The sequence below is a fragment of the Doryrhamphus excisus genome, linkage group LG9 (genome assembly GCF_037039965.1).
Source record: "Doryrhamphus excisus strain RoL-2023G ecotype Guam linkage group LG9, RoL_Dexc_Guam_v1.1, whole genome shotgun sequence".
In the NCBI taxonomy this organism is placed as follows: Eukaryota; Metazoa; Chordata; class Actinopteri; order Syngnathiformes; family Syngnathidae; genus Doryrhamphus; species Doryrhamphus excisus.
This window is the reverse complement of record NC_136365.1, coordinates 16,304,271-16,330,186: the sequence shown is the minus strand read 5'-3', so window position 1 is coordinate 16,330,186 and position 25,916 is coordinate 16,304,271. Positions and strand designations below refer to the sequence as shown.

At 42.1% G+C, this 25,916-nt stretch overlaps 2 protein-coding genes across 4 annotated transcripts; one reads left to right on the top strand and one right to left on the bottom strand.

The window, feature by feature from the left end:
* Positions 1-681: 681 nt before the first annotated feature.
* Positions 682-14,853, top strand: lpar2b (lysophosphatidic acid receptor 2b). 3 transcript variants are annotated; one of them, XM_058073407.2, is made up of 6 exons: positions 729-800; positions 992-1,066; positions 8,414-8,819; positions 8,949-9,443; positions 11,814-12,073; positions 14,468-14,853. In XM_058073407.2, exons 3-6 carry the CDS (start codon positions 8,516-8,518, stop codon positions 14,570-14,572), a joined length of 1,164 nt encoding a protein of 387 aa, XP_057929390.2. In that variant the 5' UTR covers positions 729-800; positions 992-1,066; positions 8,414-8,515; the 3' UTR covers positions 14,573-14,853. The 3 variants fall into 3 exon arrangements, with proteins under 3 accessions (XP_057929398.2, XP_057929390.2, XP_057929381.2); XM_058073415.2 differs by lacking the exon at positions 992-1,066 and having other exon boundaries at positions 682-800; XM_058073398.2 differs by having other exon boundaries at positions 764-1,066.
* Positions 14,854-18,929: 4,076 nt separating this feature from the next.
* On the bottom strand, positions 18,930-25,773 carry LOC131129639 (volume-regulated anion channel subunit LRRC8C). The gene is made up of 3 exons (XM_058073386.2): positions 25,685-25,773; positions 24,038-24,196; positions 18,930-21,837 (listed from the first exon to the last, which is right to left on the bottom strand). The coding sequence occupies exons 2-3, from the start codon at positions 24,176-24,178 to the stop codon at positions 19,585-19,587; spliced, it is 2,394 nt and encodes a 797-aa protein (XP_057929369.2). The 5' UTR covers positions 24,179-24,196; positions 25,685-25,773; the 3' UTR covers positions 18,930-19,584.
* Between the last annotated feature and the right edge of the window lie 143 nt (positions 25,774-25,916).

Genomic DNA, 25,916 nt, shown 5'->3' with positions numbered 1-25,916 from the left:
AATGGTAGGTTTATGCTTTGGGTAACCTTCCAGCATCCCACATGTGACCGTTTCTTTCTTTGTGGTTATATGCGTGTATGTTTTCATCTTAATGTAAAGTCCTCATGTCCGCTGCAGACAACACTGTGTAAATTTGTTGTTTCCAATATTTTAAAAATGACAATATGTTACCAAAACTACCTCAAATTGTTGATAAAAATCTAAATGTTGTACAATTATGAGGCCTACAATAAACACTTACAGAGGATGAAACGGTTGCTTGGCCTTAAGAGGGTATTTTTTTCCCTCCATAATTTGCAAATTATGATGGGATACCTTACAGGAATTTATACTTATTTATTTAAAAAAAATCTAGGTCACAAAATCAACTGTAGACGGGAGGTAGCACACAAACAAATGGTTGAATGGCTGATGAGCACATAGTAACCTACTAACATACTACAGCAGATGTGCCCTGTAAAACCTTGTACTAAACATGGAAAAATACCCAAAGCAATGTAGTTGATTTTTAATATTATCATGAATAATTTTAGAATTTTAATATTATTTAGCATTCTTTAATTTCATGTGTGGAGGTTTCAGTTTTGACCTCCTGCTAACCTTGAGCATCAATAATTGACCTTTTACTGCCCCAACTGTCAATCAATTCAACCTCACTCTGCCATTGGCCGGCGTGGCCCCATGCTCAAGCCAATAGAGAGCGACCAAGGGCGGGGCTAAAGCACCGGCCAAGGAGCAGTCTCACCGCGCCCTTTCAGCTCCACTCAACCCGGCTAGAGGGAGCCGATCTCCGTGTACAGGTAATGACAAAGCGCACTAAAAAGTTCTGGAAGAAACAGTTAGCGGTTAACCTGAGGACATTGCGCCTTTCTGCCAAGTTGTGTGCTGGAACAGAACCACCCAGGAATCAAAACTTTGTTTCGTTTGTGTCCCTTTTGCGTTGTTTTCGGTTTGTTCACCTTTTGGGCGTCTTCGCGGGAGGTGACCCCAGGTACGACACTTACTTTGCTCGCTCGACGCCTTGTGTCGATTTACTACACGAACCAGCTCGAATTTACTAGAAAAGGTGAGTATATTTCTTTTTTTGACTTAAGTGTGTTGCTGTATTAAATTAATTAGGCGAAATTCGTGCCAGATTTGTTTGACTTTAAGATTATTGAACTAAGTTGTTCCAGCAGCCATATTACCACAAAGCTAAGGACCAGACTTCTTCCTGCATTATTACTCTTATTTGTGTATAATGTAATTGTAAAACTCTGTTATATCTTAACATTTTTACTTCACCGAGTGGTATTCATGAATACAGTAACAAAACCAAGACAATAAAACGCTTATGTTTAGCATGTTCACGGATCTTTTACATAACCTGCTAGCTCTGTTTTGAAGACGTTTGTCAACGATCTTCCATATGATAGGGGAGCTCTGCTGTTTTTAAAAATCGCTAGTCAATAATCTACCTATATGATGGGAGTACTCTGCTGTTTTTAAGGGCCTACTGCAAAAAGGCGAGTTTAAATATCCTCTTATGACAGCAGAGCTCTGCTGTTTTTAAGGACTGACAGCAAAAGCCATGTCAAAGATCCTCTATATGACAGGAGGACTCAACTGCAATAACGCTGGTCAAAGATCCTCCACATGACGAGATAAAATAGCTAGATAGATACTTTATTCGTATTCAAGATACATAGTGCAAAATGACGTTTTTAGGAATCTGCTGCAAAACGCATGGGGATGTGATGTAATTTATTTCATCATATTTTATAATTTTGCATGGTTTCCGCCTTTGCAGATCGGTTGAGATGATATTGCTGTGGGTTGTTTTTTTTCTTCCATTTTAAGGCACACTTATATGTGCTAAAATTATAAACTAAATTTAAATATAGTTAAAATAGTCTTGCATGGTCCTACAAATCCACAATTTGTAGCATACACTACTCCCCAAATAGAGGGTTTCAAAAACAGTTTCAGCTCAATACCCAAATTTAGTTTAGTTTCGCCTGCAACCCAAACATAATGAATATACAATGTCTTATAATGCACCGCTCATAAATTAATGATAAGGAAAACAGAGGACATGAATCAAGTGAAACAGGGGTTTTCATAGTGAGGGGTGCATTAGTGTTTATTTTCCCACAAATTGGCGCTTAGAGATATTAACATTTTTAAAACCAAATACACCACTGGTATGATAATAGTAATAACAATACAACTCACTGTACATAAGAGAAATATGTACTTGAAAACGTAACTGAGATTAATTGAGCAAATGGAAATGTAAAGCTTTGGGACTCCAGTGAACCACAGTGAGAGTCATTATCCACAAATGGCGAAAACATAGAACGGTGGTGAACCTTCCCAAGGAATGGCCGGCCAACCAAAATCACCCCAAGAGCTCACAAAAGACCCCACAACATCCAAAGAACTACAAGGCCTCACTTGCCTCATTTAAGGTCAGTGTCCATGACAAACGTTCAGGCAAATGTCAGTGTTCAGGCAAAAATGGCCTGTATGGCAGAGTTCCAAGAAGAAAAAAAACCTCTTGATGATCCCCAAAACCTTTGGGAAAATACTCCAAAAGTAACACTGCGTTTCAGAAAAAGAACATCATACCAACAGTAAAATATAGTGGTGGTAGTGTGATGGCCTGAAGCTGTTTTGCTGTGTCAGGACCTGGAAGATTTGTCGTGCTAAATGGAACCATGAATTCTGGTGTCCACCAAAAAATCCTGAAGAATATCCGGCCATCTGTTTATGACCTCCAACTGGATCAGTACAATCAGGATAATAATCCAAAAGACACCACCAAGACCTCTGAATGGCTGAAGAAAAACAAAATGAAATCCTTGAAGTGGCAGAGTCAAAGTCCTGAACTGAATCCTGTTGAGATGCTGTGACCTGACCTTAAAATGTGGTTCATGCCACAAAAAAAATGCAGAGCTCCTTCCTGTGCACCTGCTTGGTAGATACTTCACTTTTATTGACGGCTTGTATTTATTTGCCAAATAATTTGGTTGAGCTTTCGTTCATTGACAAGGATGCAGAGAATTCTGAACATCTTCATGGGTTGATCTTACAAATCTTTAAGTAAAGTTCATCAAACGTATAATTACTTCTTACTTTTTATTTCTGCTTTCTGCTTGCTATCTTGCAAGTTGCAAGATAGCTGTTTAATTGCTAATGCTAATGCTGGGAACACCAAAGTACTAGGACTGGGCCATATATCGATATTGTTAAAATATTTCTTTCAAGCATGATATCAAAAACAAACATAAACATATAAAGACGGGATTTGAGCTGTTTTCTTATATCTCAGTTATCTCTTGGTCTCACTCATCACTCTGCTCTGTGTGTCGGCACTCCTGAGTGGGGCGCCTGAAACCCCCCCCCCCCCCCCCCCCCCCCCCGTGCACAAGAGCGGCGGGGTGCAGCAGTAGAACATGTAGGAAGCGACAAGTTCCAAACCCTTTTGGTGACATGTTTTCGACAAATGACAAATCTAGCTACTTTTTCTGCCGTCGTTGGAGAGTTTTCTGGTATTTGGGGACTTAAAAGTGAAAGCAAAGCTCCTGCTGCACACTAGTGGAAAGCCACTCATCCTGGAGGCACAAACCCACCTGGGTTGGTCTTGTCCTGTTTTAAAAGCGAGATCTAAAATGTAAATGTTTCTTAATCTTCATTAAATTACTACACATTACACTCGGTACTTACCTCTCATTGTGTCTGAACCTGTGATGGGAGAAATAAATGAGTAGTCATGGCTACAAGATAAAAGGTGGCGGTCATTCCGGATGCAATTATTAGTGTGTCTAGACTTTGAGAGGCACTAGCCAAGATAAAATATTAAAGTTATTTTCTTTTGTGTGATGTGATGGCCAATTTCAAATTAACTAACTTATGTAAACAAACAAACTGATCGATCGGCCACAATCAACACAGATCACAAAACCCGATCTCATGTGGCTGGTACTATTACAGTCTGTAGTGATCGTACAGTGGAGCGGTCCACCCTCGGGGCTTTGCGGGGTGGACTGTCTAGGAGGGATAGCTTTTTTTCTCTGTCCAAAACTTTAATTCAAGAGCAAACACCTGACGGAATATGCTGAGTTTTTGAGTCAAATTGCAGCTAATATAGCCAAAACCCTGGACAACACTCCCACATATGTCCTTGACAGTCAGCAGTCTACAGTAAATAACCGGAAAAATAAATTGATTTCATCGGACTAGATGACTAGACTCTCTCACTCTACTCGTATACCAGTTATAACCAACTCTTTTGGTACTTTTGGTACAGATCAAGCAATGAATTGCAATGAAATGTAACTATACTTCGTATCAGTTTCACATATTCCCACCGTTATTCCCATTCAGTTGCCATGACGTGTCTGTGATTAAATATCTTAAGGTTAACACCAAGCAGGCACTACTTGCTGTTTGTAGGTGCTTCCTGCTCTTCATTCAACACAGAAACCCGACAAGGCGATGAGCACAATTTCCCTATTTGAGATAATTGAGCGTTTCTCTGGTGCACTGTAAATCTTCCCTGCTGCAAAGAATCGCTGGTTTCCCTAGTCTTTTTTTTTTTTCTTCTAAGAATGGCGGGAGGAAGAGGAGTCTTGGGCGTGGCTGCCATGCTAATAAGGGGTTTGCATAGAAACTGCTCTTTATGGACGGCACTCGTTTCTTTCACGCACAAACGGGTGCAAGCGATGCATAAAAACGCTTAGTCGTGTGTAGAGTGTGGCATTGGCAGTCGGTATTGTTTCTCAGTGGAAGGGGTTCTCCAATTTAAAATATTTATGCATATGTCAGGAAATCGGCTAATGGTGCGATGAAAAGCCGTGTTTCCACCGAGCAGTCCTGCTCCGTTTGCCATCAGTACAGTGGTGTAGTGTTGTAAACTGCCTAAATGGCGTGACAACATACCAGTAAGACTGCACACAATTTGAAGTAAATATTTGAGCACGCCACTGTTCAATTGTAATCATGATGGTATGCAGATCCATCTAATGGTATTATATTAGAAAGATAGGGCAGCACGGTGCATTAGTGGTTAGCACGTCTGTCTCAAAGTTAGAAGATTTCAGTTTCAGTTTTGCACGTTCTCCACCTGCTTGAGTGGTTTTTATCTAGATACTTTGCACTTTGAGATCATTCATTTGCAGTAAAGTGCGTTAGAAATTAAATTTATTAGTATTATTATTACTCCAGCTATGAAATCAGTTATTTTTTTCCAAATTGGGGTTTTTCAGTTTGAATTTTTGGGAATTCAGTATTTTTTTTTTATTGAGCATGTGTGCTTTTTGTGTTGGTGAATAAAATGTCCATTAATTAAAAGCAAGACATAAGCATCTGACAATTTTTCCCAGTATTTCAGATACTGATGTACCGTTTGTCAGGATAACTTTTGTCATGGGATGTCATCCACTGCATGCATGGCTACAAAATCATCAATAAAATGTAATGCCTTGTGAATGTGGTTTAAAGAAGACATAGTCACTAAAGAAATTCCATTTGCTTTATTCAGGTAAGATATTTTTTATGACACCCTTATTTTGCTTGCACAATTACACAGGATGTTGTTTTGCACAGCTGTTCAAGGCCAGAAGTGTGTTGTGTGTTGAGAATGTCTCTCCACTGTTAAATGAAACTGTGAAGCTGTGGCGCTAGTCACTCAGAATGTGCACAAAGTTAGCGGGCATCTTGAAACGTTTACATTAAGTTACATTAATAAGCCGTAAAACTCAAGACCATAGGGCACTGAGATGCACTCACAGCCACACTAGCATGCTCTGCTAAACTAGGGCAGGGCGATATATTGATATTAAACCGGATTTGTGCTGTAATTATAGGTTATCACATACTACAGTATTAATTGGCCCTGTACCCTAGAAACCGCCCATGAATGATACGGGAAAAGGCTGAAATGATACTGTGTCAAAGCCCAGGGCAGTGATACTGATAAAATATAGAGTTTAACCATGTCCAGTATCAGCCCCCGTAGCTGTCCACTCAGAGCGCGCTGCTCTGGTATCGTGCCCGTGAAACAACCAATCAGAGCGCAACCAAACAGCGCACAAGTTTGTTTTGCTGCCGTCTGTGCTCTGTCAACATGTCAGCGGTTAAATAGTAAATAGTATAGTAAATATTAGTATAATAGTAAATATTAAATAGTACGTGATAATAAGCTCATGATACCAGACAAACCATGTGATAACCTATAAGTATCTCACTCATCCCTCTGCACTGTGTAGGAGCTTCTGCCCCTCCATGCTTGCAGGAGGGGAGGGGTGAACGGTTATTACAAACTGGTCAATCTTAACTCTCCTCCTGATACGCCGCAAGCCATTACCTGTGAAGACAAGGTAAATATTTGAGGCTAAACCGAGCGGAGGTAGAAAAAAACTTGCAAAGCAAATATTTTTTCTTGTGGTATTTGTTGGCGACCTACTGTTGCTGTGCTATTTTTTAAAAATTCAAATTAACACCCCCTCAGTCAGTAACAATGCAGTACAGTACAGCACCATTTTGACATTGATTAGTATGTGTGTGCGTACACACATACTAATCAACAATAACTAATCATCACACTGTTGACTCATTCGCCAATAGTTTTGTGGCGTATAGCATCTTGAAACGGGCTTAATTCGCTTTAGCTACCTTGACTGTTCCATTGTGATTGATAGCTGAAAATAAGTTCTATTTTGGTACACCTAACAATTTTTGAGAAAAAATAGTGAACTGTGCATCTTTGGTGAAAATGGTGCTTTATTGACATATTGTTCCAGAGGAGAAATTTGAGCAACTATAATTTTTTTTTTTTAACCACACTGAGATGTTTAGACACTGGATTTTTGTCAAGACCATTTTTTTTTTGGGTTTGAGTTCTTTCAAATTCTTTCTCTGACCCGTTACAGTTTGTGGCCCTCAACTGAACCGCTTCTCTCCTGCTCCACATTTTTCTCTTTTTTTTTGTACTTTGGCATCTTCCTCCTTTGTTGCACCCGTGGTAGGAAGAGTGGGTCACTGAGGCTGTGTGTGAATGTTTGGATTGAGATTGTGTTACATAGTTGGATTGTGTAATTGCGAGGTGTGTCTCCGCTCCATTGTGGACAGACACACACACAGCAAAATGGCCGGTGTCAGGGAGGGATGGTGAGTCGAAAGCGATGCTTACAGGCTTTTATACAGGTTTACTGACAATGGGGGGTATTCAGTTGATGTTCGTGCTCCTCTGAATTTGATCTGTTTTCAAAATATCAAGGAAACGCAGACTTTACTAGGTTGTTGTTTTTAGGCAAAACAAGATATTCACACACATCATCTTTTCTGATACTTGGAGGACCAAACCATTAATTGTTTGTGTCGATTGGGGCCCAACCAGTTCATTTTAAAACATCAACCTTCAGATTAATCAGATAAGAGAATAATCGTTAATTGTGGCTAGTGTATATGAAGACACTTATACCACTTATACTTATACTACTTATACCAGGGGTCTCAAACTCAATTTACCTGGGGGCCACTGGAGCTAGGGTCTGGGCAAGGCTGGGCCGCATCAGGTTTTCCAAAAAAAAACCAAATGCATGTATTAAAAACAGAAAAATATACAAACTTTTTCAGTGCTTTGGTTCCAATTTTCTACAATAAAAGCTCTGATAAAACATTCCACTGTTCTCAAATATCTTAATTTTTATTTTCTGCATAAAATAAGATGAAAAATAAATAAACAAATCAAGAATAAAGAAAATCAATTAATCAGTAATAAATAAATATAATAATAATAATAATAATAAAAAAACGACAAATAATAAAAACTTAAGAAACCACATAGTTGGTAACAAAGCATTATTAGAGCCCTATAGACATGACAAAACACGACTATAGTCACATTTATACTTTTTTTTTATTTACAACATATTGCGCAACTGCAGGGTCTTGAGACACATGCTAAGTCGCAACACTAGAGAGCTAGCGACCTAAACGGTAGCCTTCAAGTTATTTCCTTTAAACTTAAATAGCCAAAAACTTACCACTTCCACACGGAGAGGGAGGATTACTATTAACAGTTATTTAACCTTTAACATGAACATTAATCAAACGTAATAATTTTTTCTGGGTACATGATACCATACAGCATCCATATCAAACTTGCGCCTCAAACTAGTGTCCTGGGGCCGTGTGTTTGAGACCCCTGACTTATACGTACTTTGTTAACAAGTCAGGAAATTTCTTAAAGTATGTTTGTCGCCTCCAGGCATGCTAATATGCTGTATAATTTATGTATGTATAGGGAGAAGTTTGTGTGCATTTCCAATTCAAATACAAGCCTGTCCGTGGGCTCAAAAAGCTTGAGTGACCACTATGATAGACAGATGGCTATTCCAATGTTTACTGTCTCTCGTGTGTCCCACAGACAAGCATCCTGGCCCGTGCAGCTGATGGCATGCCGCCCTACAGTCCATCAGAGAGAGGGCGAGTCTGAATGGCGCCCTAGTCCCACCCCTCTTCTCCCTGTATGAAAGGCCCTCGCCCTCTATATTCCAAGCCTGCTGACCTCTGCACCATGGATATACTGTCTGATGACACGGAAGGCTGCTACTTCAACCGCACCGTCAAGTTCTTCTACGAGAAGAGCAACAAGAACATCAGCGATCACTGGCGTCGCCGCGACTATGTGGTTGTCACGCTGGGCATGACGGTCTGCTTCATCGTCATCTTCTCCAATCTTCTGGTCATTGGAGCCATTTTAAAAAATAGACGCTTCCACTTTCCCATCTACTACCTTTTGGGTAATCTGGCCTTGGCAGACCTCTTCTCAGGTACAGCATACACTCAATTAATTGATTAATTAATTCTTGGTATTATTTATTAATTAGGGTAAACATGACGTGCACAGCTGTAACAATACCTCTTGATAGTGTAAATCACACCGCCTTCCGTCATGCCAGGTGTCTCCTACCTCCACTTGATGTTCCACACGGGTCCATGGACCATCAAGCTGTCCAAGCACCAGTGGTTTGTGCGCCAGGCTCTCATCGACACCAGCCTGACCGCCTCCGTCCTCAACCTCCTGGCCGTGGCGGTGGAGCGCCACCAGACCATCTTTCAGATGCAGCTCCACAGCAAGATGAGCACGCGGCGTGTCTTTGTCATCATGCTCTTCATCTGGCTGATTGCCATCATAATGGGCCTAGTGCCCACCATGGGCTGGCACTGTCTTTGCGACCTGGAGAACTGCTCCACCATGGCGCCGCTCTACAGCCGCAGCTACCTGGTCTTCTGGGCGCTCCTCAACCTGCTCACCTTCTCCATCATGGTGGCCGTCTACACCCGCATCTTTTTGTACGTGCGGCACAAGAGCAAGCAGATGTCACAGCACACCACGCAGATGAGACACCGGGAGACGGTGTTGAACCTGATGAAGACCGTCTCCATGATCTTAGGTAATGTGACGCATCTTGATGCACTACCTGACTTAGTAGCTAACTGTTAGCTCCTCTCAGCATGTCCGCACTTGTTATCCACACCCCCCCCATACTCCTTCACTCCCTTTCCTGACAGCTCCTCTTGTTTTTCATACAACTTAGTTTCCAGTTCTTCTCCTTGAACCGTTCCTTCTCCTCCTTTGGCCTCCATGTTGCTTTTCCAACATGACAATAAATTCCTCAAGTTTTGTAAGTGCTACACGTTTTTTTTTGTTTTTTTTGCCGTCGCCTGGCAGCGAGTTCTCGTCCCTTCTGGCATGTGAGGGAGGCAAGAAAAACCCTGGCGTGCCCCAACAAGGAGCTGCATACTTCAGTTACTATGACACAGAGAAGAGCGTGTGTGTGTGTGTGTGTGTGTGTTGTTTGTGCAAGCGCGCACGCCTCAGGACCATCTCAAGAGTCGCTCCTCAAATTGCCTTTGTGCAGCGTGCAAGCCAGAGTCATGTCCGCCCGTAGCGTGCGCACATTATTATCAATGCAGCGAAAAGATTCCTGAGCTGCCCAATCAGGTGTTATGATAATGAAACGTGATCATGCAGACTAAACTCTGTGCGTGCATGTGTGAGAGGAATTTGACAGTACATTCCCCTTCTCCCTTTAGAACCTCCTGCTTTTGACATTCTTTAGCACATCCTGTCTCTTTTCTTTCCTAGTGTACCTGCACAATACTCCGATGTACGTACTTCAGTGTACTGGTGTATTTTTTTTTTTTTAAATCATGCCACCACACAACAATACCATAACTAGGCTTGTCACGATAACAAATTTTGCTGGACCCGGGCGACACGGTGGTCGAGTGGTTAGCGCGCAGACCTCACAGCTAGGAGGACCAGGGTTCGATTCCACCCTCGGCCATCTCTGTGCAGGTTAATGCAGGTTATTTGGCGACTCCAAATTGTATGAATGTGAGTGTGAATGGTTGTTTGTCTATATGTGCCCTGTGATTGGCTGGCCACCAATCCCGCCTCTCGCCCGAAGACAGCTGGGATAGGCTCCAGCACCCCCGCGACCCTCGTGAGCAAAAAGCGGTAGAAAATGAATGAATGAATGAATGTAATTGTCCCACAAATTATTGCAATATTATCTTTCATAATAATGTGAGTACACGGTATCAAATCTAGAAGAATCTACAAACCTTAACCCACATATAAAAAACACTGAAATTAAAAGTAAGCTTAACTGCGTATCGAATCTCCAGGTGTTAAGGGGTAGCTGATTTCAAAACATTCTATCAATAGTTACACACACTTGTTTCTGTTCCTCTAAGTCCCATCCCTGGGGAGACTACTACAACTCACTTGGGATGTTTTCACCTGTGTTCCTTCAGAAAAAAAAAACTTGTCTGGAGACAGGATGACTTGTAAGGTCACTCGTTGGTTATGTAGCGGGCCGTGACGCTAATGTATGGTTGAGTCGCTGGACTATTTCATGTCTGGGTTTTAGTTGTCAATAAACTAGATTGCGGGGCTGCACGGCAGACGAGTGGTTAGCGCGCAGACCTCACAGCGAGGAGACCAGGGTTCAATCCCTGTTTGCATGTTCTCCCCGTGGGTTTTCTCTGGGTACTCCGGTTTCCTACCACATTCCAACATTCCAAAAACATACTAGGTTAATTGGCGACTCCAAATTATCCATAGGTATGAATGTAATTCCATTTAGATCACTAGATTAGATTGGCATGCTTTAATGCTGTGTAACTAAACAGTAGTCGCTGTTATCATTTTTACATTGTACAAATTTCCCCACTGAGGGACGAATAAAGACATATCTTAATTTCATGCTACTTAACGCTAATAAGGGAGTCGACTAGACCAAAACACATGTTGACAAAAATTTATGGTTGAAAATGCTTAGTATAAATAAAGAATGCATAGTATGCTTTTTATTTTACTACTAATAAGCCATGTTCAGGCTGCACGGTGTTCAAGTGGTTAGCGCGCAGACCTCACAGCTAGGAGACCAGGGTTCAATCCCACCCTCGGCCATCTCTGTGTGGAGTTTGCATGTTCTCCTCGTGCATGCGTGGGTTTCAAAGTACTCCAGTTTCCTCCGACATTCCAAAAACATGCTAGGTTAATTGGCGACTCCAAATTGTCCATAGGTATGAATGTGAGTGTGAATGGTTGTCTGTCTATATGTGCCCTGTGATTGGCTGGCCACCAGTCCAGGGTGTACCCTGCCTCTCGCCTGAAGACAGCTGGGATAGGCTCCAGCACCCCCTGCGACCCTCGTGAGGATAATGGGTAGAAAATGAATGAATGAATAAACTAGATTGCATCTCAATTGAAGAGCTTGTTGTTGACGTCCTCCCTCTGTCTCCCCCTGCAGGCTGGTTTGTGATCTGCTGGACACCCGGCCTGGTGGTGCTGCTGCTCGACGGGCTGGGCTGCGACGAGTGCAAAGTGCTACGCTACGAGAAGTACTGCCTGGTGCTGGCTGAGTGCAACTCCCTGGTCAACCCCATCATCTACTCCTTCAGGGACAAGGACATGAGGAGGACCTTCAGGGAGATCCTGTGCTGCCTGTGCCGGCGCGGCAGCAACCACGAGAGCACGTCCGGGGTTAACTTTAACACCCTGGAACATGAGGTACTGTCTGAGAGCAACGGAACCGAAGTCAGCAATCACATACAAAAAAACGACTACTAGCCCCACCCCTTGACCTCCCCTGACCCTCATGACTGCATGACAGCCGCCACCCTTTTCCTTCTTATTCCGTCTCCAATATCTTATTCTCAAAGAGCCAATCTTACATGTACTTCACACAAAGTTAAGATCTTTGCTCAACAAATGACTCCAGCTGGGAGATGGAATGCTCATCTTATCTACTCGTGCCTTTCATCCCTATCTGCTTATCTCCAAAACCATCAAGTGGCCTTCTGCAAGCATCTGCAGGTTTTGTCTTTTGCTGACCCACAACCGTTAGTAGTAGTCATAGTAGTATCGTAGTAGTAGTTGTAGTAGTATTACGCTTCATCACCCTCCTCCCCTCTGCTGAGGTGCTCAATTGGTTTCAGGTGTGAAGGAGACAAGGAGACATACTTGGCCTTTGTCTTCATCCTTTTTCTCCTGTCATGCAAACAAGGGGGTGGATGTTGGACTTCATTTGTCCCTCAATGAGCTCTAGTGTCAAATGCTAGCACCCCTATGCTTGACTGTCGGAAAGACACAATTATCTCGCTACTTGCGTGGTTTGCCAGCTATTTAGACAATAATGGCGGCGTGTTGACTCATTTTCAGTCTATAGTGAACCATTTATACAAGCTGTACACCAAGGACCAACTTGCTAGGCTAACTCGCAGTTAAACGTTAAAGTCAAAACGGTTGCTATACGTCATCGATTGTCAGCCGCCCTGCATTGCTTCCACAGAAGTCACATGGGTAGATATCCCATTCATGAGGTACGGGATGTTTGGGACGTTTTCTTGAGCACTACATGAAACGATGATCAATTCCTTTGGTTAGGAAATGGCTTTTTAAAAAGCATCCGTTAGCCATGACTCACCTCACTGAAAGCCTCTTGTTTATGTCCAAAAGCTGTCCTTTGGACAACTTAATGAGTGCTTTCCTTTTATGAAACACATTAGGGACCGCTATCAGCCATTGAGCATGCAGTTATTAGCCACACACACACACACACACACACACTTATTGAAAGCAGTCAAACTTCATGTGCTATTGCTTATGTGTTTTGTGGAATAGAATCAGGATGTAATTTAAAACCACAACACTTCCCATTTAAAGAAGATAATTGTGACATAAAGGCTGCCCAGATGTGTGTGTGTGTGTGTGTGTTGCAAGGCATTCGCTTAGTCATGCATACATACACACACACACACACACACTCACATACGCAGGCTGTAATTTCTGCTGACTGGAACTGAAGCAGTGTGGTTAACAAGCTCACTTAGCTGTAGGGGAAAATCAACAGAAAACATCATGTTAACTAGTTGGCCACAAGAGGGTGCTGTTTTTCCCAATATGGCCCTCGTACAACCTTTTATTACCTGTACAGGCACTGTTTGATTCTTACTTTTGGCATTTTTAACTGTCATACATGTATAAACACAAGTTAAAGTGATTTTTTTAATGCGGAAAAAAAGTTGCAAATTGAAAAAATTGTGTAAGTAAAAAAAAATGCTGAAATTGAGCAAAATTTGTGAAGGTTTGTGAAAATAAATCACATTTGTACAAAAAGTCTAATTAGTGTCAAGAAAATCAAATTTGTGCAAAGCAATGACAATATTTTGTGCTAAAGGTCATGACAAATGATACAACAAGTAAGAAGTCACAGAAAAACATCCAAAAAAAAAAATCAAATTTACGCTAAAAGTAGGGAAAATAAATTTTTGGTTTGCAAGTCATAAATTTTTTTCCATAAAAGTACATTTTTAAGTAAAGAAAATGTAAGTAAATTAAGTTTTAAAAAATGCTAAAGTTAATATTTATGCCAAAAAGTTAAGAAGTTTTTCAAGAGAAAAAGTAAACATTGTGGGAAACATCAGTCATAATTGATGTAAAAAGTAAACAGTGAGTTAACATTGGAATATGATATATGAACTGTACAGACGATATTTTAGTGACATCATATATACTGTAGTGTTCCAAACTGCCATATAAATGTAAAAAGAAGTTGACCACTATGATAAAACATACTCTTGTTCATACCTTGTAGTGTTTCCTTAACCACAGAAGATGAAGACCAGCTGTGATTGGACAGCTGACACTAATTGGCCTATTGGTGAATAATGTAACAGGTTAATGTAAACGCGAGGAATGTTTGTATTGTATCCTCCATACTGTTCTTTCCATCTGAATAATAAATCCACAAAGCAGCAGCAACACATGTGAGATGTGACGTGATGTCCTGCGTGCTAACAAGCTGTCTTCACACGTGCCCCCCCCCACTAACCTCCTTTCTCTTCCTTTCCCACTTCCTGATCTCATCTCACCCACTTCCCTTCCTTTTACTTCCGCCTGTAGAACTCAAAGTCTCGTGACGTGGAGCTGATGGAGAAGAGCAATGGGACGCTGCTCATCAGTAAAGACTTGAAGGACAGGACGCTGTCTTCAGAGAGTTGGAATTAACAGACACACACACACACACACACGCTCTCACACACTCACACACACGCCTCAAAGACTCACTCAATCACTCTTGAAAGTGACAGGAGGGGCGTGGCCTCAAAGGTCAAGGAAGGGGCGGGTCTGGACCTTATTTCCCGTTTTACGACCTCACCCAAATATTTACAGATACAAGAATTTGTTGTTGTTGTACTCCTTTAAGATTATACACACATCTTTGCATCATCTATTAAGAACAAAAACACAACTATTATTATTAAACTGATTTTTCTTTTTTTTTGCAATTTACCTTCTGAAAAGTGCTTCATATTATTATTATTATTATTATTATTATTTATAAGGCTTTTTTTCCCCGACGTGTTTTTCCTCTTTAGGAAGTGGTACCTCATCAACATTGGGCTTCATTTGCAGTGCCAGTTGGGAAGAAGTAGGTGAATCTTTTCAGATTTCACTTTTTTTCCTTTTTTTGGTTAGTTTTATAAAGTTTGGACAGTGACAGTGAAACTTGAGTTGTACTAACTTGAGATTTTTTTTTTGCTATGTTTCTGCTTTATGCTATACACAATCATGCCTTTTTTAAAAAAAAAAAATTAATTGTAAAATAAGTCACTTTTGTGGAAAAAGACAGGACAATAAATTATGTCTCTGCAAAAAAGGAAAACAAGGGAAAATTTTAATTTCTGCAAAAAAAATCCTAGAGGGAAAAAAATATGTGTCTTAAATGTTGGGAAAGTTACATTTGGGCAGAAAATGTGGGAAAAAAATTTGTGTTAAAAGGTTAGAAAGGAACATTTATTTTTATATCAGTAAAAAAATGGAAAAATGTGTAAACGTCAGGGAAAGGAAGTCAAATTGAAAATCCCATTTGTGCAAAAAGTATCCATGCATCCTTTTTCTATGCCGCTTAACCTCATAAGGGGTGTCTTTGGGGGAGGGGCGGGGTACACCCTGGACCGTGTGTTGATCTGCATTATATAAGACTGACTTTTGAAGATGGCTGCGTGTCATGGTTGCATCATTCAAAGTGAGACCATTCAACTTTATGCATCATTTGATGTCACATGATTTGTAAAGTTCATTCCTTGGAGGTTTTAATAAGTTCTCTTTTGTCTCCCCTGTTGAACCTCCGCTTGGTTTTTCCTCATCCTTTCTGCTTCCTTCCTCCCATCCCGCGTCGTCTCCTTCCTCGCACGTCCGTGGGAGAGTTTTTTCAGCCATATCGGCACCGACGTCCTTTTGTTATGTGCGCATCTGACCTTATGCCCTTTGGGGTTTATAAGCGGCTTCAACATCCTTTTGCGCCTCCTCAGGCGTAGGGCCTTCCTCAGTGGGGCCAGAGCTCTCCTCACAGGTGACCTCCTCTGCCGGAAGAATAACCTCTTAGAGGACGAGCCGCCCATCACTGAAGGACCTGCTGTGGTGAGACACATGTTGGGTTAGGGGTGTCCTAATTTTTTCCACGGGGGTCACTTTCATATTTTGTAAAGATTTCTATATAGATCAAGAAAACAAAAAAACACCTTAACTTTGTGGTAGATGCAAAAAAGCACATTATTAGTATGAATAGATCAATTTTATTCTTCAATAACTTCAGAAATGTTTTTCTTATTATGAAATTATTCCCATAATATTGTAGCATTTTCTCCAACCTAAATTTCCAAAAATGTCTTATCTTTAAAGAAACATTTTTTTTTACTCCATGCTACTAAAATGACATTATTTCCCCCTCTTAGTATTACGAGTATATTTTCATAAAATTACATAAATTATTGAAATAAATGCTTGTAAAAAATTTTGAAAACTAAATACAGTTGTACATATAAATTGTGTATTTTACCTTGAGCATGGTTGGAGGTTGTTGTTGACCTTTTTCAATCCACTCTGACTTTTACAAACGTGTCTGCAGCAAGTCACATTTTAGTCGTGGAGCAAGCCGGTTGTGGTACATTCTTCTAGGGCTGACCCCTCCCCCATCTAAGTATTTAGTGCTGCTTTCTAATGTACTACTACTTAGCTAATATACGGAAAGCTATCATTCATCTCATGTGTATATGAAAGTATGAATCGTTGTTTCTCCCACCTCCAAGACCATAGAAAAGTGTCATGGCGACGACATGATGAAAAAAATGATATCTCATGACGGGTGTAATGTCAGAATTACAACCTGGACTCATCAGAAAGGTTTTCTGCCATTTTTGGTCTAAATGGGGCCCTAATGAGGATGAGGTGTGGCAACCTTTCCCCGCTAGAAAAGGCAGCCCTGAACAAAAACCTGACAATCAACAACGAGGGAAGGGTGGCTTTTTCAGCCTTGTTGGGTCCCGACTATGAAGGGACGGGAGGTTTTTCCCACCCCGTGGACCAGGAAGTATTAGGGCCACAATGGAAAAAACTAATCTGGCTCTTTCCAAAAATGTAGAATGACTTGTCTTGAGTGCGGCTGCATGGCGAATGAGTGGTTAGCACGCAGGCCTCACAGCTACGAGACCCGAGTTCGATTCCACTCTCTCTGTGTGGAGTTTGCATGTTCTCCCCGTGCATGTGTGGGTTTTCTCCGGGTACTCCGGTTTCCTCCCACATTCCAAAAACATGCTAGGTTAATTGGCGACTCCAAAATGTGAGTGTGAATGGTTGTTTGTCTATATGTGCCCTGTGATTGGCTGGCGACCAGTCCAGGGTGTACCCCGCCTCTCGCCCGAAAACGGCTGAGATAGGCTCCAGCACCCCCGCGACCCTCGTGAGGATATGCGGTAGAAAATGAATGAATGAATGTCTTGAGTGTGTATGTGATCTACATGATGCTTTCCAACCATCTTCTCACCGGAACTGCCTCGAGGTCATATGCCTGAAACCTGTGATGAATGTGGACTATTTTCACCAATATTTGGTAAGTTTTCGAGTATGTTGATGCCCTCAAAATGGTGATTTAGCTGCAGGAATAATAAATGTAGTTAAAAGCTGAGAATCCAAGCTGAGATGTGGGCTGTTGTTTTGTTATTTGGTAAATGTATTTAGCACTGTTGGTACGCTGGCTCCATCTAGTGGTACCTGAGAACAGTAGAGTTGTTTTTTTTCTAAATAAAATCATGAAATGGGGGGTAGACTGACAAAAATATTCAAACAGCCTGCATATCAGTGTTATGTTATTAGGATAAACATTTCTACATTAAAATTTTTTGACTACAACATGCTGCTACTCTACAGGAGATGCTGTAGACTTTCATTGGTAATTGTATTTTCAGAATGTGAAAATGTATTTTCCCAACTAATGGATGCTGGTTTTTGTTTGGTTTTTTTTAACCACATTCACAACAAACGTGACTTGTTTATGTTAATACAGTGTCAAATGATGCAGTTGGCTTGTGGTGAAAGTGCGTACCTGGCCACCAGGTAGCACTGCATGACTTCACTGACTGCTGAATGGGGGCGTGTCTTGCAGGGCGTGTAAATACACCCTAGTTAAACAAGGTGGTTTAGTTTGGCATGTTGGTAGAGAGGGTGGATGGGAGTTGGAGTCATGGGAGGACACACCTTGGTGTCTTTTTGGTGTTTGTATTGTGGGAGCTGAAGACGATGAGGAAGATTGGTGGTGGTAGTTTGCATCTCTGAAGTGTAGATTAGATTAGATTAGACAGAATCTGACCAAATATAATGTGAAAAGAACGTGTGTGTACTGCATTAGAAGCAGTGAAGGTGTTGCTGTACTGTAATGGTGAGGTATGTCTGTCAGCTGACATGGTTGAACAAGTCACTACATGACTGTGTGCTGTAGCTGGGTGTGAAACGTTAAAAAAAAAACAGAGTCCATGTTTGAGACGAGGACATGATCAGAAATAGCAGGAAGCAACGAGCAGTCAGCATTTTTATTGCTAAATGTGCCTCTGAAAAATAATCAAATCTGTAACAACCGTGACCATGTTTGAGTCAACACACGTCTTTTAAACATTTAAATAGCGAGGTAGTAAAAGACAGAACAAAGAATCCTTCTTGTTCGTTCATCAAGGGGTTCGAAAAAATATATAACAACTTATTGTTACTTATGCATTTGCGTGTTTGTGAGTGTGTGTGTGTGTGTGTGTGTGTGAATCAGTCTTCTCAGTTGGACTGAGCCTATCAACAAAGGACATCTTTTACTCTGCTACAAAAAAAAGCTCCCTTCACTGTCAACCTCCACTTGTTTGGGAACTGAAAGGCAGCAATGCGACACTGTGGGAAAACCTTTTCCATCCAAAGAGTTGGAACGAACAACTAGAAACGCTGCATTCAAACTCCAAAAACTGGGATGCTGCTATTGTAACAAAGAAGAAATGCTAACTTCCTTAGCATACTTCATTGATTACAAACTCAAACGCACACAAAACATCATATTTGAGCAAAATAATCAAATTCGGAAGATTGTAAGGCATAGGGGCTGCACGGTGGTCAAGTGGTTAGCGCGCAGCTGACAGCTAGGAGACTAGGGTTTAATTCCACCCTCGGGCCATCTCTGTGTGGAGTTCTCCGATTTCCTCCCACATTCCAAAAACATACTAGGTTAATTGGCGACTCCAAATTGTCCATAGGTATGAATGTGAGTGTGAATGGTTGTTTGTCTATATGTGCCCTGTGATTGGCTGGCCACCAGTGTAGAAGACCGCAACCCTCGTGAGGATAAGTGGTAGAAAATGAATGAATGAATGTAAGGCATAGGTTAAGTGGTAGCGGGTGCTAGCTTGCAAAGTTATGTCGTACTTTGTCAACATGGTATTATAAAAAGGCTTCCATACAAAATAATCAATATATGATAGAAAGAGGTACAAATAGAAAACGGTGCTTATGCATGAAAAAATATTTTCAGTTCATCCTTTCCCTTATAGGTTTTTATGGTCCAAGTGACCCAATTACAGTTTTTTATGTGTATTATTTCCCATAAAAACTTGGAATGAATTGTGTTCCACTTTCATGACTAGTAGCAAATAAGAACAAGTCTGGTCTAGGTGTTAAATCCGACACGCAAAGTGAAGTAAGACTTCAACTCAGCCGGTACTCGACCTGCTACGCATCTCTGATGGCAACATCTCCAGCAGGCTGTCCTCTGCTATGATCCCATTGGAGGTCAGCATGGGACAGTCTGCCACCTCCGCAGGCAGAGCGTCCAGGCGGTTCCCTTTAACCTCCAGTCGGACCAAGTGGGTCAGATTGGCGACCCTGGAGCTCAGGTAGAACAAGCAGTTGTTCCCAAGAGCCAGAGTATTTAGTCGTTTACAGGAGAACAGTTCATCAGGTAACGTCTCTAACGAGTTGAACGCAGCAGAGAAGAACTGGAGGCCCTGCAGGATGCCCACCTCAGGCGGGATGGAGGTGATCTGGTTATGGGAGACATCCAGGTGCCTGAGCTTGGTGCAGTAGAACAAGCGGCTGGGCAGCTTTCGGAGCTTATTCCAGCTGATGTCCAGAGTCTCCAGGGCGTGGAGCTTGCTGACGTGATCCGGGATGTAGGTGATTTTGTTGTGCCACAGCCGCAGCTTCACCAGTCGCTGGCAGTGCTGCAGACTCAGAATCTCCTCCACGGTGGTCAGCTTGTTTTCTTTCAGGTCCAACTCCTGCAGGTTGCTCAGGCTGAAGACGGCGCTTGGGATGCGCTCCAGCTCGCAGCCCACCAGCTCCAGCGACACCAGGTTGGTGAGCTTCTTCAGGCTGCTGAAGGCCTGGATCTTGCTGCCTTCGTTGTAGATGCTCAGACGCTGCAGCGGGACGTCGCAGATGCTGGCTGGGATCTTTGTCAGGTTGGAGCGCATGGTGAGAACCCTCAGGGCGGTAAGCTCTCGAAGCGAGTCCAAGGTGGCTAACGGGCCATTCAGGTGTAACTCCTCTAGTCGTTGCAGGTGGTACATCCACTCGGGCACTTCATCTACACCTTCAAACCACAGCCGGAGGACCTTTAGTTGTTCTTTGAGATGGTTCAAGGCGGGCAGCTGGAGCTTCGCCTGGCAGTAGACCAGCCACAACTCCTGAAGATTGTCCAGCTTGGCCACACTGGGCGAGATGAAGACGTTTTTCACTTGCTCCAATTTGAGCGACTGCATTTCGGCGAGCTCGTAGACCGTGTCGGGAAGCCCCGGCAACATGAACAAGTGCAGCTCCTGCTGGTCGCTGGCGTTCTTGGCCAGGCGGGCACGCAGCTTTTTGGCGGTCCACTCGTTGTTGAGGTTGAGCTGATGGAGACGGCTCTCGCTGACCTCGGACAGAAAGAAAGCGAATCTTTTAGCGTAAAGGTCATCGTATTGGTCCACCAGGTGAAGCAGGAAGGCAAAGTCATTCTTCACGTCGGGAATGTCGTTGATGCCCGTCTCCAGCCTGACGTGCTCGAAGGAATACACCCTGAGGGGGCGATGGAACTGCCAGTAGAGGGTGTAGATACACAAAATTCCGTAGACTCCCACAAAGGAGATGTAGCAATATGCTAGCTTGGAGAACAGATGAGCTTTGTTGTGGTTACAGCAGTAAATGTCAAAGCCTGTCAGCTCAGGCGGAACCAGGCAGCGTACCACAATCTCGATGTTTGGAGACAGCGCCGCCGTGTAGATGATGATCAAAAGGAACTTGAAGACCTTGAGTGATGTTTGCAGAACATACATGATGTACAGAATATCTGCCTCCTCGACGTGAGTTCTGAACTTCTTCACCTTCTCAAAGAGAGCCTTGGCCTCCTCGCCTCCCTTCTTATCCAGCACAGACAGCGCAGACTGAGACTCTGGACTTTTCTTATCCGGATTAGACTTGGAAGAACCAACCCGTTGGAGCAGCGTCTCCTCCTCGTCCGTGCGTCTCTCTGGTGGATCTTTGGACATCGTGCTCCTCCTCAAACTGACCAATTTCTCCTCGCTCCGTTCCTCACAAACCTCACTCAAAGCCCTGGTGGTCCATGGGGAGTCGAAGCATTTTCCCAGGATGGTGACAAAGAGGTCAAGTTTGGAGGACGTCCCCGGGAACTTGAACCAAAAGCTGCTGGCTACCATGAACATCATCGTGTGGATGACCACCAGGTACGGGAAGTACTTGGCGTACCAGTGCACAAACTTCTCGTAGCAATAGTGGTTGATGAAGACGTACTGGTGGATGTCCAGGTTATTTTTGCGCCCAAGGACCTCTCGTATGACAGGATTGGTGGGTTTCAAACTCGCCCATGTCTCGTTCTCGCCGTAGTTACGGATGTGGCTGCAGTCAATGGCACTGGGCGTTGGACTGGTGAAGGGACTTGGCAGGCAGGCGATCTTATCTTGAGTGAGCTGAGGAGAATGGATGGACGGGATTACTGGTTGAGGAAGGAGAACTTCCCCGTCATGGCCACCAAGTAAAGCACGCCTCACAGTCTTACGTCTTACCGGGTCCATACGGTAAGTCATGGAAAACATGTTACTTTTTGATCACGAATTTGATGACGAATGCATATGGCGGCTCGTGGGTTAGAGGCTAGTGCAGGAAGCTAACGTAACAGTCCACATCTTCAATCCTTATTTTCAAACACAAACAAATGGGACTCGAACTACAACATTAGTCAGTCCTCTGCTCATAAAACGCTGCTCAATATTTGCAGAGAAACCAACAAACGGATGGATACTACACAGTGTGTCTCATTCATAGCTACACAGAGTCAATCATGTTGATGATGTTGAGGAAAAACACACTAAACAGCAAAGAGGAAGTGGAGAGTATGGAGGCGTGTAGCGTGCACAAGGTTACGCAATGTAGCACGCACACACGTTTTGATGTAAAACATAATTTTTTTTGTATTGTTAATGATGTGGGCAGGCTGCACGGAAGACCAGCGGTTAGCATGCAGAGCTCACAGCTAATTGACCCGAGTTCAATTCCACCCTCCGCCATCTCTGTGTGGAGTTTGCACGTTCACCGGGTTTTCTCCGGGTACTCCGGTTTCCTCCCACATTCCAAAAACATGCTAGGTAAATTAGCGACTCCAAATTGTCCATAGGTATGAATGTGAGTGTGAATGGTTGTTTGTCTATATGTGCCCTGTGATTGGCTGCATGGCAACCAGTCCAGGGTGTACCCCGCCTCTCGCCCAAAGACAGCTGGGATAGGCTCCAGCGACCCTCGTGAGGATAAGTGGTAGAAAATGAATGAATGAACCTAAGGCATAGGTTAAGTGGTAGCGAGTGCGAGCTTGCAAAGATATGTTGTCCTTTGTCAACATTGTATTATAAAAAGGCTTCCATACAAAATATTCAATATATGAGGAAAGAGGTACAAATAGAAAACGGTACTTATGCATAAAAAATATTTTTTAGTTCATCCTTTCCCTTATAGGTTTTTATGAATGACTATGATGAATGAATGAATGTTCGTGATCTACGTATAGATACATTATTTGAGCTTTCACAAAAGAAGCAAAAAATATGTCCAAGAGAAAATTATGCTTGAAATTTTTATTGTCTTTTCTGGTTGGGAACGGCTATATTTTCCCATGTTTTACTGCTTGATGATCATACTTGTCGAAAGTCGAGAGTCTAGTGTTTCCTCTGGTAGGTTCCATGTTTATACAGCTATGCAACACAATATTCTGTGTGTCCAAATCACTTCTAAAATGGCCGGTACTGAAGGGATTGTCTTGAGAAAAATCCACTTTTTGCACTTCATTATGTTGACCAATTGCAAGGCAGGCTCTTCTGGTGGAAGCGTGCTGAGAAAAAAGCAAGCCATCACCATGGAAGAGAAAATGGACATTATCCTAAGCTCTGATAGAGAAGAACAGCCCACCAATATTGGCTGCACTTTTGGTTCCGGCGGTTCAACTGTGACATCTATTGTATCATTAAAGGTAAAGAATCTGTTCCTAGGAAAGTGACAGTGATAACTAAGCAAAGTAGTGGTCTTATGATGGAGATGAATAAGGTTAGCACTCTGACCAAAATCAACAGAATATCCCAGAGAGCCTTTTGTTGATTCAGGAAGTGATCCTGTACCTTCCTGTACCTTCTGCAGATTCTCCTGCCTTTTTTACTTCCTCCTCTCAATAAACCACAGGAATAAAAGTAAGTGGAATTATTATTACTGTCTCATTGAATTCATAATTAATAAGTTTGTGTGTTATTAGTGTGAATTTAGGTTGAATGGAATTTGTACGTAACCTGTATTATTATATGAATGTTATGCAATACTATGTTGAATTTTTTGTTATATTTTAATATATTTTATATATCATATTATCATATCATTATATCATATTTTAACTGACTCATATTTCCAGTATTTCCAGATAATTCCTAAAAAAAATAAGGAAAAAGCGAAGGGCAAGACTTCTTTCTTTCACTATCTTTTGCTAGTTTTAACGTGACACAGAAAAGAAAATCAGAGTGGCGTCTGCACGATGATCAGAATATGAAAGTCAACTGCAGATATGCCGCTCTCAGGTCTCAAAAGATACAAATATTATCTAAATATTGAAATTAATAACGTAGGATGTATTACCTGAAGGGTGCACCCAAAGACTCCAATCATGAGCATGGCAACACACAGGTACTCGGAGAAAACATCCCACCACGGTTTGAGCACCCGGTACTTGGAGTTCTGTTCTATGCCGATGTTTCGGAATTCTCCCACCGGGATCATCCTGTCTGTTGGTCCACGCTGAAAGAGTGAATGTGAGTAAGATGAAATTGACTTCAAAGTACAGGGATGTCATGTTATAGTACATTGTTGGAGGAGAGGAATGAATTTGGAATTTTCGGATCTGTGTCTTGGCTGCTCAGTACAATATGGTTAACGTGGACACTACTAATGACACCGTTTATGGAGATTTATTACACTGCTTCATTTGTATGACATGTAATCATGTTGTTTTTTTCACTTCTTTAAATTTTTGGAAATGTTTTTTTTATTTTTTTAACATTTCACTCATTCATTCATTCATTTTCTACCGCTTTTCCTCATGAGGGTCGCGGGGGTTGCTGGAGCCTATCCCAGCTGTCTTCAGACGAGAGGCGGGCTACACCCTGGACTGGTCGCCAGCCAATCACAGGGCACATATAGACAAACAACCATTCACACTCACATTCATACCTATGGACAAACCTATCGCCAATTAACCTAGCATGTTTTTGGAATGTGGGAGGAAACCGGAATACTCGGAGAAAACCCACGCATGCACGGGGAGAACATACAAACTCCACACAGAGATGGTCGAGGGTGGAATTGAACCCGGGTCTCCTGGCTGTGAGATCTGCATGGTAACCACTCACCACCGGGCAGCCCCATGTCACTCATGTTACTTCAAATACTTCTTGTATAGTTAATAAAGGTTTTATGATGTTAATATATTGACACCGGAACAGATGATTTCTATAATTTCTGCTGGGGGAAAAACAAATAGTGTTGAACAAGTTCCGGTAGATTTTAAAAACAAATACTCGCTATCCATTTCACATTTGCATACAACCTCAGCTTCTTTGTAAAGACACATGCCCAAACTAAGCTTGAAATTAGCATATAGCCTACAGCCTTATTGAAAGTAAATGCAGTTCATTTCATGGGGCAAATAAGGTAGTAGTACATGCTCATACCTAGTGATACTACATGGTGTGAACTGCACATGTGTTGGGTTATGGGTTAAACATGAACACAGCCAGTGTGTGTGTGTGTGTGTGTGTGTGTGTGTGTGTGTGTGTGTGTGTGCTGCAGTGTCAGGTGTGTATTTCAAGTGGGTGTATACCAAGTGGATGAACAAGTTTGACAACAATGTCAGCCATCTACTCGGTTTCACTATTTGGACTCTTCACACACATTTATCACGTTTAAAACGACACAAGTTGAGTTATTCCTTAGAAATGTGGATTTATATGTTTTAATCTTTATATAGCTACGTCAATAAAAGCATTTCAGGTATAAGCAGGATAGTTCGGAGCTTATAGCTGCTCGGCAACACTTTCGAATTGTGATTAAAAATACCGTTGAGTCACCATTGCAGGTGTACAACTACCCAAAAACACCACTGTGTGTTGTTTTTGAGTTTTGGAGCTTTTGAGTTTCTGTGTCGGGTTTAATAGCAGTCACCGTTTTGTACAGAATATTGATAAATGGTAATAAAAAATAAACTTTACACATGAAAGTTTCACTAACCTGCTACCGGCCGTGTCAGGTAGGTCCCCGGAGTCGGTTTTCATGCTTCAGAAACACCAGCGCACACACCGGTGTCAAATACCTTATCAAAATCCACTGCACATCCGGAAGGATACTTCAGAATAAAAGCATAAAACAGTTGAGCACTGTACATCCGGAAGGAAACGTATACATTATAACTACAAAACGAATAGACTAGAAAGTATGTTTGTCTTGTCTAACATGACCATAA